Consider the following 12,500-nt stretch of genomic DNA (forward strand, 5'->3'; position numbering starts at 1 on the left):
GTTTCAGGAAAGTTTATTTGCTGTTGTTGCGTACTTTATAAGTAGTGATTATATATATATATATATATATATATATATATATATATATATATAATAGAGAGAGAGGCGAGAGAGAGAGAGAGAGAGAGATAGAGAGAGAGAAGAGAGATATGTGTATATATATATAATATATATATATGAATATAAACACACACACACACACACACACATATATATAATATATATATATATATATATAGATATTATATATAGAGGAGAGAGAGAGAGAGAGAGAGAGAGAGAGAGAGTTAGTTGTACACTTAAAACAATTTATCGGATATATAAACGATCGAAAATAAGTGCGAACAGTACGCTTACCGTAGAGAAATAGAAGAAAAGATTTTGAAATTCCAGTATGGAAGCAGCCTTCAGAAAGGTAACTGAGCAAAGCCTTGCTAGATTAATCCTTCGGCTCCTCCACGTACTTTGAAAAGAGCAGAATGTCATTTACCGTCGTAAAGCAGTCGAGAGGATATATTATTGCTTCTCATGTCGTTATGACGACCATAGCCTCTTTAAGAGCCTATGGAGGCTGTAAGTATTCAGCACCTCCATCCATCGTCAACTTCTAGGATCCAGTGGACACAGTTACGAAGAAGACACCGAAAGCTATTGAAAACACCTATTTCCTTTAAAATGCCTATTGTTTTCGTATCTCCGCCAGAGAGACTAAGTTCCTGTTTGGTTTTGTATATTTGTTTGTGTTTTAGTGTCTTCCCGTATAGGAACACGGAGAAAGTCATGTGGACTTGTACGAAAACTTTTCAAGGACGGACCACGTGACTAACACCTAGTGGCTGGATTCTGGGAGAGCGTAAGATTGTAATTTTGAGAAAGTGAAATGCCTTAGTCTGTTTCAGGTGTCCTAAAGGTCTTATATTCTCTCAACGCATAAGATCTCAATTGAATCCTAACAACTGACTGTTTCTGGCATATGAAAGTATGTGCTTCTGGGATTTTCTCATAACGGAGGATGCGTTTCCTACTTAATACTTAATATTATTCCGTTTTGTTCAAGCAACCAAGTTGCATTCATTCTACAGGATCAATGGTCGTTCCAGTCATTCTTATATTACATTGTAATTGAACTTACTACTACTACCAGTAGTAGTACTAACAACTCAATCTTAAATAATAAATAAATTTTGCTCAGAAGAATACAATACAAGAAATCAAAGAAGTCGTTTTCTTTACTTATCATGCCATCTTCCGCAAGACAGCAGAGTCAGTGAGTTAAGATCACATTAATTATGAAAGTAAAAATAAGGGCAATGAGAAACTTGATGACTAATGGACCGTAATTGCAGACCATCAATATCACGATTTGGAAAGCGGTGTGTATTACGGTGCTCAGCTGAAAACTACTTTTATTCAGACAGTTTGTTTGCCACGGGTGTCTCTAAAATAACCTTGTCATGGAGACGCTTTCGAGAGAAGCCATCAGGCGAGATGTGCTTGACTTGACGCGTTAAAGACCCTCGAGATCGTCGCCATGAGTTTGTGTGTGTGTGGGTGCTGTTGCATGTCTTACTGATCAGCTGCGTCCTCATTAGAGTCTCCTGAAAGGCATCAAATCAAGAAGCTCGCGTCATGTATCGACTAGAGGACTGTATTGCCGGAATTGCATTCATTGCCACGAGTGGCTGCATATTGCACGGTCAAAGCCATACTTAGGTCCATACGGCGTGCAGATTTGAAAGTCCGATGCAGGAAGTGTGTTACGATGAAATCAAGGGTCTGTTGCAGAGCAGGCTTCATTCTTTTGCAGTGCGCATTGAGCGTCGGGAACTCGTGTCAAGATTTGAAAGAACAGGTGTTTAGATTTGAAGGTTATCATATACACATTTAAAATCCTGCTGGGGTGTAAAAGGGAAATCACGGTACAATATGTATTCAGAATTTCATGAGGTTGTAAATTTGCAGGTTGGTTATAACACAGCGCGTACGTTGCGATATAGGTTTAAAAGTCTGAAAAAGATCTGAAGTCCAACGACACTGATTTTGAAGCCGCATACCTCACTTTTTGAAGTCCACGGTCCAGATTTCAAAGGCGGATACACCTCATATTTAGAACTTCACTATAAAGAAGGATTTAATGTTCGGCAGAGCATGTACAGATCCGGCACAATGATTTGTTTTAAAATCCAATATGATGCAAGTTAATTAACTAATAAATTAATGGATGCTTTCTGGTTGCGGCAATGCAGCTTCTACTTGGATACAAAGCTTTACAGTGGAAAAAAAAACCTGTACTCATGGGAACAGTGCATACTGGAAGGCTCATGCACTGTAAGTTCATTTTTCAGGCATATGAGGAAACGAGGAACGAGAAAGCACCCATTTCAGACCGGGAGGTTCATTAAAGCCGGAAACAGGAATTGAATTACAGTTCAACTTCAGCAATAATGACACACTTGAAATCCCTCGGCAATAAAAATATACAATACCTTTGTTATGAAAAGTGCAGCTTTTTAACCATCTCTGTATCACTACAGAATATTGAATTTAATGCCTAGTGCACATCAAGATTTAGACAGGATTTAATTAAATGGAAATGACTTTTTCTTCTGTTTTGTCACGTGATTATGAAAGGTAGGGATATCTTTGTATGAATTGTTGAAAGGTGGTGTGTATGTGTGTGTGTGTGTCGCGCTATTGCCTTTCCAGATGCCTCTGCTCTTCTCTACTGGGTTTAATTAGTTGGATGACTTAATGAAAAGGAACCATGAATTAGAGCGGAGGGAGGGTAAAGAGCTGAAAATGAAAGGCAGAACATCAATATGAAGAGGAAAAGATATGTGGGTAACAATCTTATCTTAATTATTATGCTACTCTTTATTTGTGCAGGAAATAAAATCGAAGTCGGACATTTGTGTGAATACTACGTAGGGAATTCTTGGCGACTGGTTGCTCTTGTAATATAACCGACTTCGCAAACGAATTGGAAGAAGGTACTGCTTTTACCCTTGTCTCTTTGTGTGTTTGTTGTAGCAGGGTATCTCAAGTGAAAGTGAACAGGATTTCATGAAACTTGTCAGATATATACTTTCAGGCAGGCTAATATCCTAGGAAAGAGGTTTATATACTACAGTTGAACCTTCAAGGGCAAAGTTTAAGATAACTTAGACCTACGGTGGTTTAAATCCTCCTTTTCCCGCTGCATAATTTCACCGTAAAACCGTATACATTCGTATAAATCTTAGTAGTACGGATTCGTAGTGGCTTAAACATTTTATTGCGAGCTACATCTTTTGGTTATTATTTAATTTTGAAAATTAATGGTTATGGTAATCCCCCCAAAAAACAATTTAAAATTGTTTGTATATTATATGCTCATATTACCCGGAAAATGATAATTAGTTAGTTAATTTATTCACTGAAGGGCACTTTTAGAGGCCTGTTATTTCCCAACCCTTGTGTTTATAGTATGTAATTCCGTGCTGATGTCTCCCTAACAGAATTCAGTTGGTATCACTGTGTGGATTCACGTCGATTGTATCCCTCAACACTTACCTATATATTTTAGCAGTGGAACTGCGCTTCGCATTTGCAGTAACGGGACAGCTGTAAATACAACTATGTTGAATATGGAATGGTGCCAGCTAAACATTGATATGACGGCAATTCTATGGCACGATGTTAACAGGCATTGAATATTGTGTATGTGTGTGTTTGCTTAATGCGATGACTTTCCTGTTGTCAATATGCCATTAAGGGAATGAATGTGGCGTTGAATATGAATGGGCGTTAGGCATAACTGTGAAGAGTAATTTCCCGAGGTTCAGTAAACGAACGGGTGAGAGAATGCTTTTGGTGTTTTTAAATCCCCCTTTTTTATCTCCCCTAGTAGGGAGAAAAGAGACGTCATTTTGGTAGTGCAGACCATAAGTAGCTCTATAGCTTCGGATCTACCCTTACCAGGGGTAACGGGGTAATGGTTTTCAGCCTCATATGGAATCGCTCAGGTAACTCTTTCTAAAGTCAACCCTTCATAGGAAAATAGGTCTTGCCTTAAAAAAAAAATAACCTTTAGTTAAAAATGAATTTTAAAAAATAACGTTTAGTTAAAAATGAAGGAAATACTTATATTGAAATTGTTTGAAGAGAGTAGCAAATGCATCAGTATTATTAACAGGGCATCTTTTTAGTATTGAAATTGAGTATTTATATTGGGAAGAACGGGTGAGTTAGTGATATAGAAATAAAGAGAAAATATTTGTCAGTCTTCAGGTAACCATATGTTTCTACTTTCCAGTAACGAAGTAGGTGTATATATTTGCCTGTATTTCTCCAGGACTGTTCAAGGAATTTAGCATATTATTATAGAAACATGCCTATTTAAAAGAAATAAATGTGTAAATTTGTATTTAATAATAAAAAATGCAGAATGTACAAAAATTCAACCTTAGGCCACACAACGTTAAAAGAGGTAAAAAATTACTCTAATTTTCGACCGAGATAAAGAATGTCGTGCAAAAAAAAAAAAAAAAAAAAAAAAGAAAAAAAAAAGTGCCAGTAGCTTTAGGCGTTCAATTACACCCAGTTTGTAACAAAAATTTACCATAAAAATGAGTCGGGGAGAAAGAAAAGTAAATATTTTTTGTTTATCTTTGTACCTAACAAAGGAAATGTTTAAATTTTCGCGATTCCTCTCTTAGGAAAGTTCACGTCCTTTTTATAACAAAAATTGTAAAATCCTACGCACAGCAAGTTGGGTTATGGTGATATAAAACTGCTAACGGCATTTTGTGAGCGCGACACCTTCACTCCCTAATGGCCTGTTAATAACTTTCAGGGTGCTAGTTTTAAGATGCTAAAGCGCGGTTTTTAAGGTTGACCCCCGAAGCACGTAGCCATTTTTGGACTTCCTGGTACTTCGGATTCTTGGAAAGGGGAACGTGAAACCTCAACCCTTCGTCGTTTCCCAAAATTCCTCCTTTTTTTCCCAAGTCTTTTCCTTACTTTTAATTCACATATTTTTTTTATTTTTTGTGGGGGGAGGGCGGTTGTTTAGAACGATTGTTATATATTTACTTTTCCCCAATTACGTGGCCTAATAATACTTTTTACATATGTTATCACATTTCCTTCCTGTTTTTATCGTTGGTGTTTCAAATTTATTATATGTTTTTTTCATATAGTTGTAGCTTATTTAATTTGAATTTCCGGCGTGTTTGTGGCTTATATGCGCTCTATACTTTTCTTCCAAGTAGCACATTTCACTTTTATACCTCTCCTCACTAACCTATTTAATTTATGCTTATGTTTGTTTTATCGATGTACCTTTCTTTTAGCATAGTTATTTACTTTATACTCTTAGCATAGTTGCAGCACATATACTCTTTAGCCTTTGATGAAACGTAGATATTCTCATCCAGATACATTGTAATGATCCTTTCCAGACCAGATGTCAAGAAGCGAAAAAAGAAAGAGAAAAATGGATGAGGAAGAAATGGGCTGTAACAAGAATGAGGGGTAAAGCTCCAAAGTCCGGAATAAAGATTGCTAAAGAAATTCTGCATTGCATTAAAGATGTGTCATTGTATATTAGAATCACACATTTACAAACGCATACACACACACACACACACACACACAACACACACACATCTATATATATATATATATATATGTGTGTGTGTGTGCGCATATATATACATACAAACATATACACCCATATATACACACACACAAACACACACACACACAAACAAATATATATATATATATATATATATATATACATATATATATATATATATATATATATATAATATATATATAATATATATATAATATTGGGTTAAAAAAAATGGATAGAGAGTTGAAAGGAGTATTGGAAAGGAAGGGCTATAATGACCAGGGATGGTGCAGTGTGTTTAAGGGGATCTACGCCATGCTAATGAGCCTTCTTTGTAATTGTATGGAGCAGATGGTGTGGCAGTTTTACTGAACAAGTGTTCATCCACGATTCAGTCGTTGATGTATGAATTTGATAATGGCCATTGTTTGTTTTCTCTCTGAAGCCACCACCTATTAGGAGAAATTGCTGAATTTTGGCAAAAGTGTATATAAGTAAGAAAAAGTTTATCTTTTGATTAGAAAAGTTTTGATGAACAGTTATTTTATTTTTATGCTCTCGCCCCCGCACCCCACCCCACCATTCTTCGTAAGTTGATCGGAAATTATAATAAAATATAGATTGATTGGTTCAAATTATGATTGATGCTTAGGTTTACTTATCAATTATGATCTAATTCTGACGACCTCCGTTGTCTGTTTCTTCTCATGGGAAAACATCGTTGGAAAATATTGGGGGGGGGGGGGGGCGGTTGTCTGTAATATTGTCGAATGAATACGAATCCCTGCCGGTTTGGTTGTAACCTCAGCCAAAAAAAAATAATATTAAGTAAATTAATTAATTAATTAATTAATTAATTAATAAAAAGTTGGAATACATGATGTTTTATACGATTGTCATGTTTCACCCTTTAGTTTTCGTTTTGAAACAGCAACTGGGATAGTACTTAAATCCCCAGTATAGAAAATATTCATCCGTTCAAATGTAGAAACGTAACTCCCTTGAAGGATTTCACAGCTGTCTTCTCATTAGGTGGTCGACGAAAAGCTATGGAGACATTAAGCGGATGTTAAGTGATGCGTACATGTACAGACTTGGATGTACAGGTACTACAGACTTTATGAAAGACATATAAGCGTTATTACCTTCACTCAAGCAGTAATTAGATAAGTAATTTGGAATCATGATTTACAACGCGTGGAATTTTGACATGGAACGGGTTATTTCCTCTCTATTTTATTAATTTATTTATTATGTAGTCTATGAATTTTTTATCTTCTACCCAAAAATTTGAGGAGATACATTTAGTCAGTAGAAACGGGAATGCTCACCATTTACGGAGGGTTTTACTGACGGTAAATAAAATGCAAAACTTTATACCTAAATATTAAAGTTTTCAGGAGTCTCGTCCATCTGTCTGGATCTCTCCGCGAATTACAGATCCCAAATGAAAACGTTAACTGTTGGGATCAAATGATCGATTCCACATGTGTATTTGGCTGACCCAAGTTCATCAATCTCGTCAAAGCGGAGTCTTTGATGTTTGCGATTGTGGATTTGATCCAACCCACGCCATTTTCGGCCCCAATCAAATTATCGGAGCGGAACATAAAGACTTTATATCAAGAAATAGATATTTTGGAAGGCGTTTGGAGGTCGGTTGTGTCATTTATTGACGTAACGTTGAAGGATCTTTGTTTTGCCTAAGGGATTATTGTCAACAAATAGTGTACAACTTGTTTTTTTTTTATCTTACATAAGAACGTTGCATGTGCAATGGAATATTCCATTTTTATATTTCATCTTTACATGTGTAGTGCTTTATAAAGGACTGTTACTTGACACCCTCTCTCTCTCTCTCTCTCTCTCTCTCTCTCTCTCTCTCTCTCTCTCTCTCTCTCTCTCGATTTTAACATCTGACGACGAAAAGATGAGAATTAGGTTTGTTGTTTCCATGCTGCATTCTTACTGCCTTTGTTCCAATATGATCGTTAGCTTTTTTATGATTTGTGCTGAAATTTTTTTTTTCAATGATAAAGGGAATAAAAGAAACGGGAAGAAAAATAGAATAAAGAAAAGTCCGTATTTTAACTCGGGGAGACATTTTCTTTGATCGTCAACTTTTATAGATCATCAAAGGAAATTACGAAAAAAAAAAACAGATCGAAAAACAGAATGTTTCATTTACAGTCTTGTAAATATGAAGCTTTCTTTTAATGTGATACGATTTTTGATAGGCATATTTTCTCAGTGTGGGAGATTTTAGGACTTTAAATAACAAAAGAAAATACAAGTTAACTGAGTTTAGAAGGATGCTAACGGTGGTGCATTCTGTCGACTCTTGTTTTGTATTTTTACTAGAATATGATTAGTTTCATAATTTATTGAACCGTTATATGTATGTAGTAGTATTGTTGGAATGTCAACGGGAAAAATAAATTAAATATATTTATTACTAGGGTTTCATAAGGAAGTTAGCATAATCAATTATCATTATTAATTCAGTGGTCGTTCTTTGCATGTTACTTTTTTTCGAATTTTATAAAGCTTATTAGATTAGACTGAAGTTGGAACACGCTTCTGATTAAGGAAGTAAAAAAGGAAACTGTGTCACACTGCAAAGTTTTCTTGCTCTGAGGTTTTTTTTTTTTTTTTTTTTTTTTTATAGCACCGTTGGCGTCAGACCCCAGGAAGGATTACTGACTTGAAGGAAGGATGAAGAGATTTGTGAACAACCGAGTCTGAGTAACAAAAAGAGGCATGAGAGAATTACGAAATGGGAAGCTGAGAAGGTTGGAGAAAAGAATTTCAGAAAACAAGAATTTTAGACGTCTTGGAGATGAGAAAAAGTGTAGATGCAAATTATTCATCTATCAAGGATAGTTGACTGTCTTATAAATCATTTGACAGAGTATTTTAGAACACCATTAGTAACAGGGAAAATTGCAGATGCCTTGCCATCAATCACACCGAGAATATAGTATGTTTGTTCGTGTCCACAGTATTTCTTTCTTCCAGGACAATTAGACGTTACTGTCAATTTTTTACTAAAAACCTATTATTCCTGTCAGCCATTCATTTGGAACCTCATTCCGACATGCCTCACACATCCGGCCAGCCACTCATTCGCAATATCACCACCGCACTGCATCATCTCACATCATCTCACTTTCAATCTCACTAGTTCCTGGTGTCTTTCCATTTCCCATCCTCTTAATTTTCCTTATTAATCCTCAGCAGCCATTTGCACAAGCATTCTCATACTCACACTATCCCCTTCCATTCTTGCATCATTCGGCCTTATTTCCACTTCTGACATTTGTCAATTTGCATCTTTTTCCTGCTTTACCTCAACTTTGAACAACGTATTCTCCCTAAAGTTCTTGCTCACTCTCTTCCTTCTGTTTTTAGTATTAGATTTTTACTTCTCTTTCTTTCTGATTACCCTACCCATCCTCCTGTTTGCCTGCATATGATCATTTTATTGCAAAAACACCTCAATAATTTTTTTCTTCTTTGCTAAACTTCTCATTTCCTCATGCCATCAATTAGTGTTTTTATTCCTTCTTCCTCTCCTCCGATACCTATAAAAATCCTCTGCCGACTCTGTCGCTTCATCCTGAAATTTGATACACTCACCATTAACTTCATCTCCTAGTTTTAACCGCCATATTTCCACTCTTTCCTCTTCAAATTTAATTTCCATCTATCAAGACTTTTGCGTCAGTTTAGTAATGATCTGGTATGCCTCTTACAATGCTAAATCCTATAACGTTCTTATCCAGGAGTTCTGTAACAATACATAATCTAGGAAGTTTTTTTCTCAGCACTCCTTCTCTCATGTATATATCATCATTGCAAAGGGCCTCGGAAAAATTCTGCCACTCACTTATTTTTGGCTCTCACCTCACAGTTCTCAGGCACAGATTTAGACACTTCCAAATAACATTCCTCTTCACTTTCATTATTTTCCTTTCTTGGAACATATACACTCAGTACCGGAACTTTCTTTCCTGTTATACTCAGTCTTACCAATACAAAACTAAATAGCGCGTCTTCATCCATCCTCAGTCATCCTGACATTACAAGCTGTACGCCTTTAAAATCCGCAGCCTCATTCGTTTTCATTCCACCCACTCTGGTGCGTAAGCGCCTCAGTGGCGTGGTTGGTATGGTGTTGGCGTCCCACCTCGGTGGTCGCGAGTTCGATTCTCGGCAACTCCATTGAGGAGTGAGAGATGTGTATTTCTGGTGATAGAAGTTCACTCTCGACGTGGTTCGCAAGTCACGTAAAGCCTTTGGTCCCGTTGCTGAATAACCACTGGTTCCATGCAACGTAAAAACACCATACAAACAAACACCCACTCCTGGCGCCACACAATGCTCTCTCCACCTTTGTCTCGCAGAGATAAAACATTCAGCTTTCTCTCCTTAAACAGATCGGATATCATACATTTGTTCTCTTCTGTTTGGCTTCCCCAAACATTCAGAATATGAAGACTCAGTATTTTATTCCTCTTATGGTTTTTGTGGTATAAATCAATGGGATGGGGAGGGAAGGCAAGTAACTCTGGAATTTATCGTCGAGTTTTGCACCACGCTCGAAGGTGAGAGAGCTCTTATATATTACATAAATTGGGAAACGCTTTTGTTTGTTCCAAGTGAACGTCTACACCAGTGAACCGATCAATATGAAATTTTACAGAGGTTAAGGTAACATCCCACACAATGTAACTTTCTTTTTTTGTTGGGGGGGGGGGATATGGTGCGAATTTGAAACGTAGGATATTGGTGCTAGTTGCATTACTTCAAAATAGTTATCAAACCGTTCGGGGCTCTTGGGGGCTTCCCCTTAAATAAAACTTTCTTACTTTGGGCCCGATTTTGGAACTTTAACGCAGGGGTTACTGACACCAATTGCATTATTTATAAATTACTATTTAAATGTTTGGCCCTATGCTCCCCTCACCCCCCTCCTCAATATAACTTTCTTATTATTTTACCCTTCTGAACCATGTGTTAAATTTTAACAATCTAACATCTTCCTTATAACTATGTGCCATGCCGGATGAATAAAATTGCAATGATCCCAAGTGATTTATTCTGAAAGTGATTGCATAATCCACTTTTTATCCCGAGCAACGCCGGATACATATATTTATACATACATACATACATACATACATACATACATACTACATACATAAGATACATACATACATATATATTATATATATATACTTAGTATAATATATATATATATATATATATTAGTATATATATAGATATATATACACACACACAAACAACGTGTACGTTGGTATTAAACATTTGTGTGCCTCTTCCGGTCGTTACATTCCCAGCGAAAGTTTTGAAAAATTTGTTATTATCTTGGGATTATGAGGCCCTGTTGCTCAGTATGGGCTTTACTCGTTAATTAATAAACGTATGTTAGCTCTCTCGGGATTATAGCAAACCCACTTAATGTTCAGCCTAACTAGTGTTTGTACTCCAGAGCTTTACAGCGCATAAAGTTTAGTTACAATAATAATACTGGCGGAAGGTAAACTTTGCTATAACTGTAGATTCCATCTCTCACGTAATATCAGAATTTCTACTATTTCTGTTACCTTTCGCATTTCATTATCGAGTTTAGTGTACAAACCATTTATGCCGTTAGTGACAGTAAAATAAAAAAGAATTTAATATTTCAGTAATCGATGTTGTATTGTGAACTTTATTTGTCTATGCAGTCTGGTAGATTTTCTGTCTAAAATTAATATTTTTCCCATAATAAAAAACTTTGTATTTTCTATCCCTTCATCGTCGTACACTATAGATATGCCCATTTATTTCTTAGTTTGTTGAAGACAGTACGGGGTCTCCAAGTTTCATGGTTATTCTCACACTCCGGTACATCATCCCAACCCCACTCTCTCTCTCTCTCTCTCTCTCTCTCTCTCTCTCTCTCTCTCTCTCTCTCTCTCTCTCTGTAAAAGTGAGTACGAAAACAAAACCTACCTTATAGCTGTCCCTGAAGCCGACATTGCAAGAGGCGTGCTCCGGCGGGACGGGTTCGGCACTGGCCTGTGGGTTGATGGTGCCATTGTGAATGGAGGAGAGGACCGTGAGGATGTAGTTGGCCTGTTCATTGGTCAGGTTCGGGAAGATAGACACCAGCTCCTCCCTGGAGATGTAAGCCTCCAGATCTTCCATGTGGGGGAGCCAATCTTCATCGCCTACAGACATCATTGGGGTCAGGTGTTTTGAAGGACTGTCCCTCTTGAGAATATCTCCGTTAAAAGGGGCACTCAAGATGCCGCCCCTCAGATCTCTCCTCTAATTATCCTCTCTTTCGGAGTTTTATGGGATCCAATTAGGTGAGCTTCTTCCAAAGAAAAAAAAAATGGATTCCTTTTATGTCTTGTGTTCGGAAAACTTCGAGAGAGGTGTTATTGACGCGTGTTTTTCAGATCTGGTTGCCTACGACTTCGATGTTTTGGCTGCAGAATCGTCGGTAGAGCAGGCGTACTGCCTTAATGGCTGTATAAAGTTTATGAATTTTATTGAAATGGCTTTTAGAAGGTAACGATTTCTCTATAGATTGCTTAAATGAACAATTTGTCGATAACTAAAGAAAAACATTTTTTAGAACAAGGGCAGATGGAGCAAATGGTATGTTTGTTCTTTGTCCAAGAACTTGCGGCGTCTCTGGCTGTCAATGACAAAGAAATTCCTGTGCGATTGGTGGCATCATGATCCAGATGAGACAGTGTTCCGTTCTCTTAGAAATCCCTTTGAATCCCATGGTAACTAAGGCCTTCAAAACTTTGTGACGGCTTTCAGGCAGACGCTTCTTGTTTGGCTGTTCCCAGTTTGA

The 12,500-nt window shown here is 36.9% G+C and overlaps 1 protein-coding gene across 1 annotated transcript in view; it reads right to left on the bottom strand.

Moving 5' to 3' along the window:
* The window catches only part of LOC135217504 (G-protein coupled receptor dmsr-1-like), a 92,245-nt gene that overhangs the window by 30,687 nt on the left and 49,058 nt on the right, over positions 1-12,500 (bottom strand). The window contains exon 2 of the mRNA XM_064253459.1: positions 11,642-12,500. This exon is cut by the window's right edge and continues 1,217 nt beyond it. Within this exon, the coding sequence (XP_064109529.1) occupies positions 11,642-11,872 (231 nt within the window). The 5' untranslated portion in view covers positions 11,873-12,500. The remainder of the gene's footprint in view (positions 1-11,641) is intronic.

This window comes from Macrobrachium nipponense, chromosome 7 (assembly GCF_015104395.2).
Source record: "Macrobrachium nipponense isolate FS-2020 chromosome 7, ASM1510439v2, whole genome shotgun sequence".
Lineage (NCBI taxonomy): Eukaryota > Metazoa > Arthropoda > Malacostraca > Decapoda > Palaemonidae > Macrobrachium > Macrobrachium nipponense.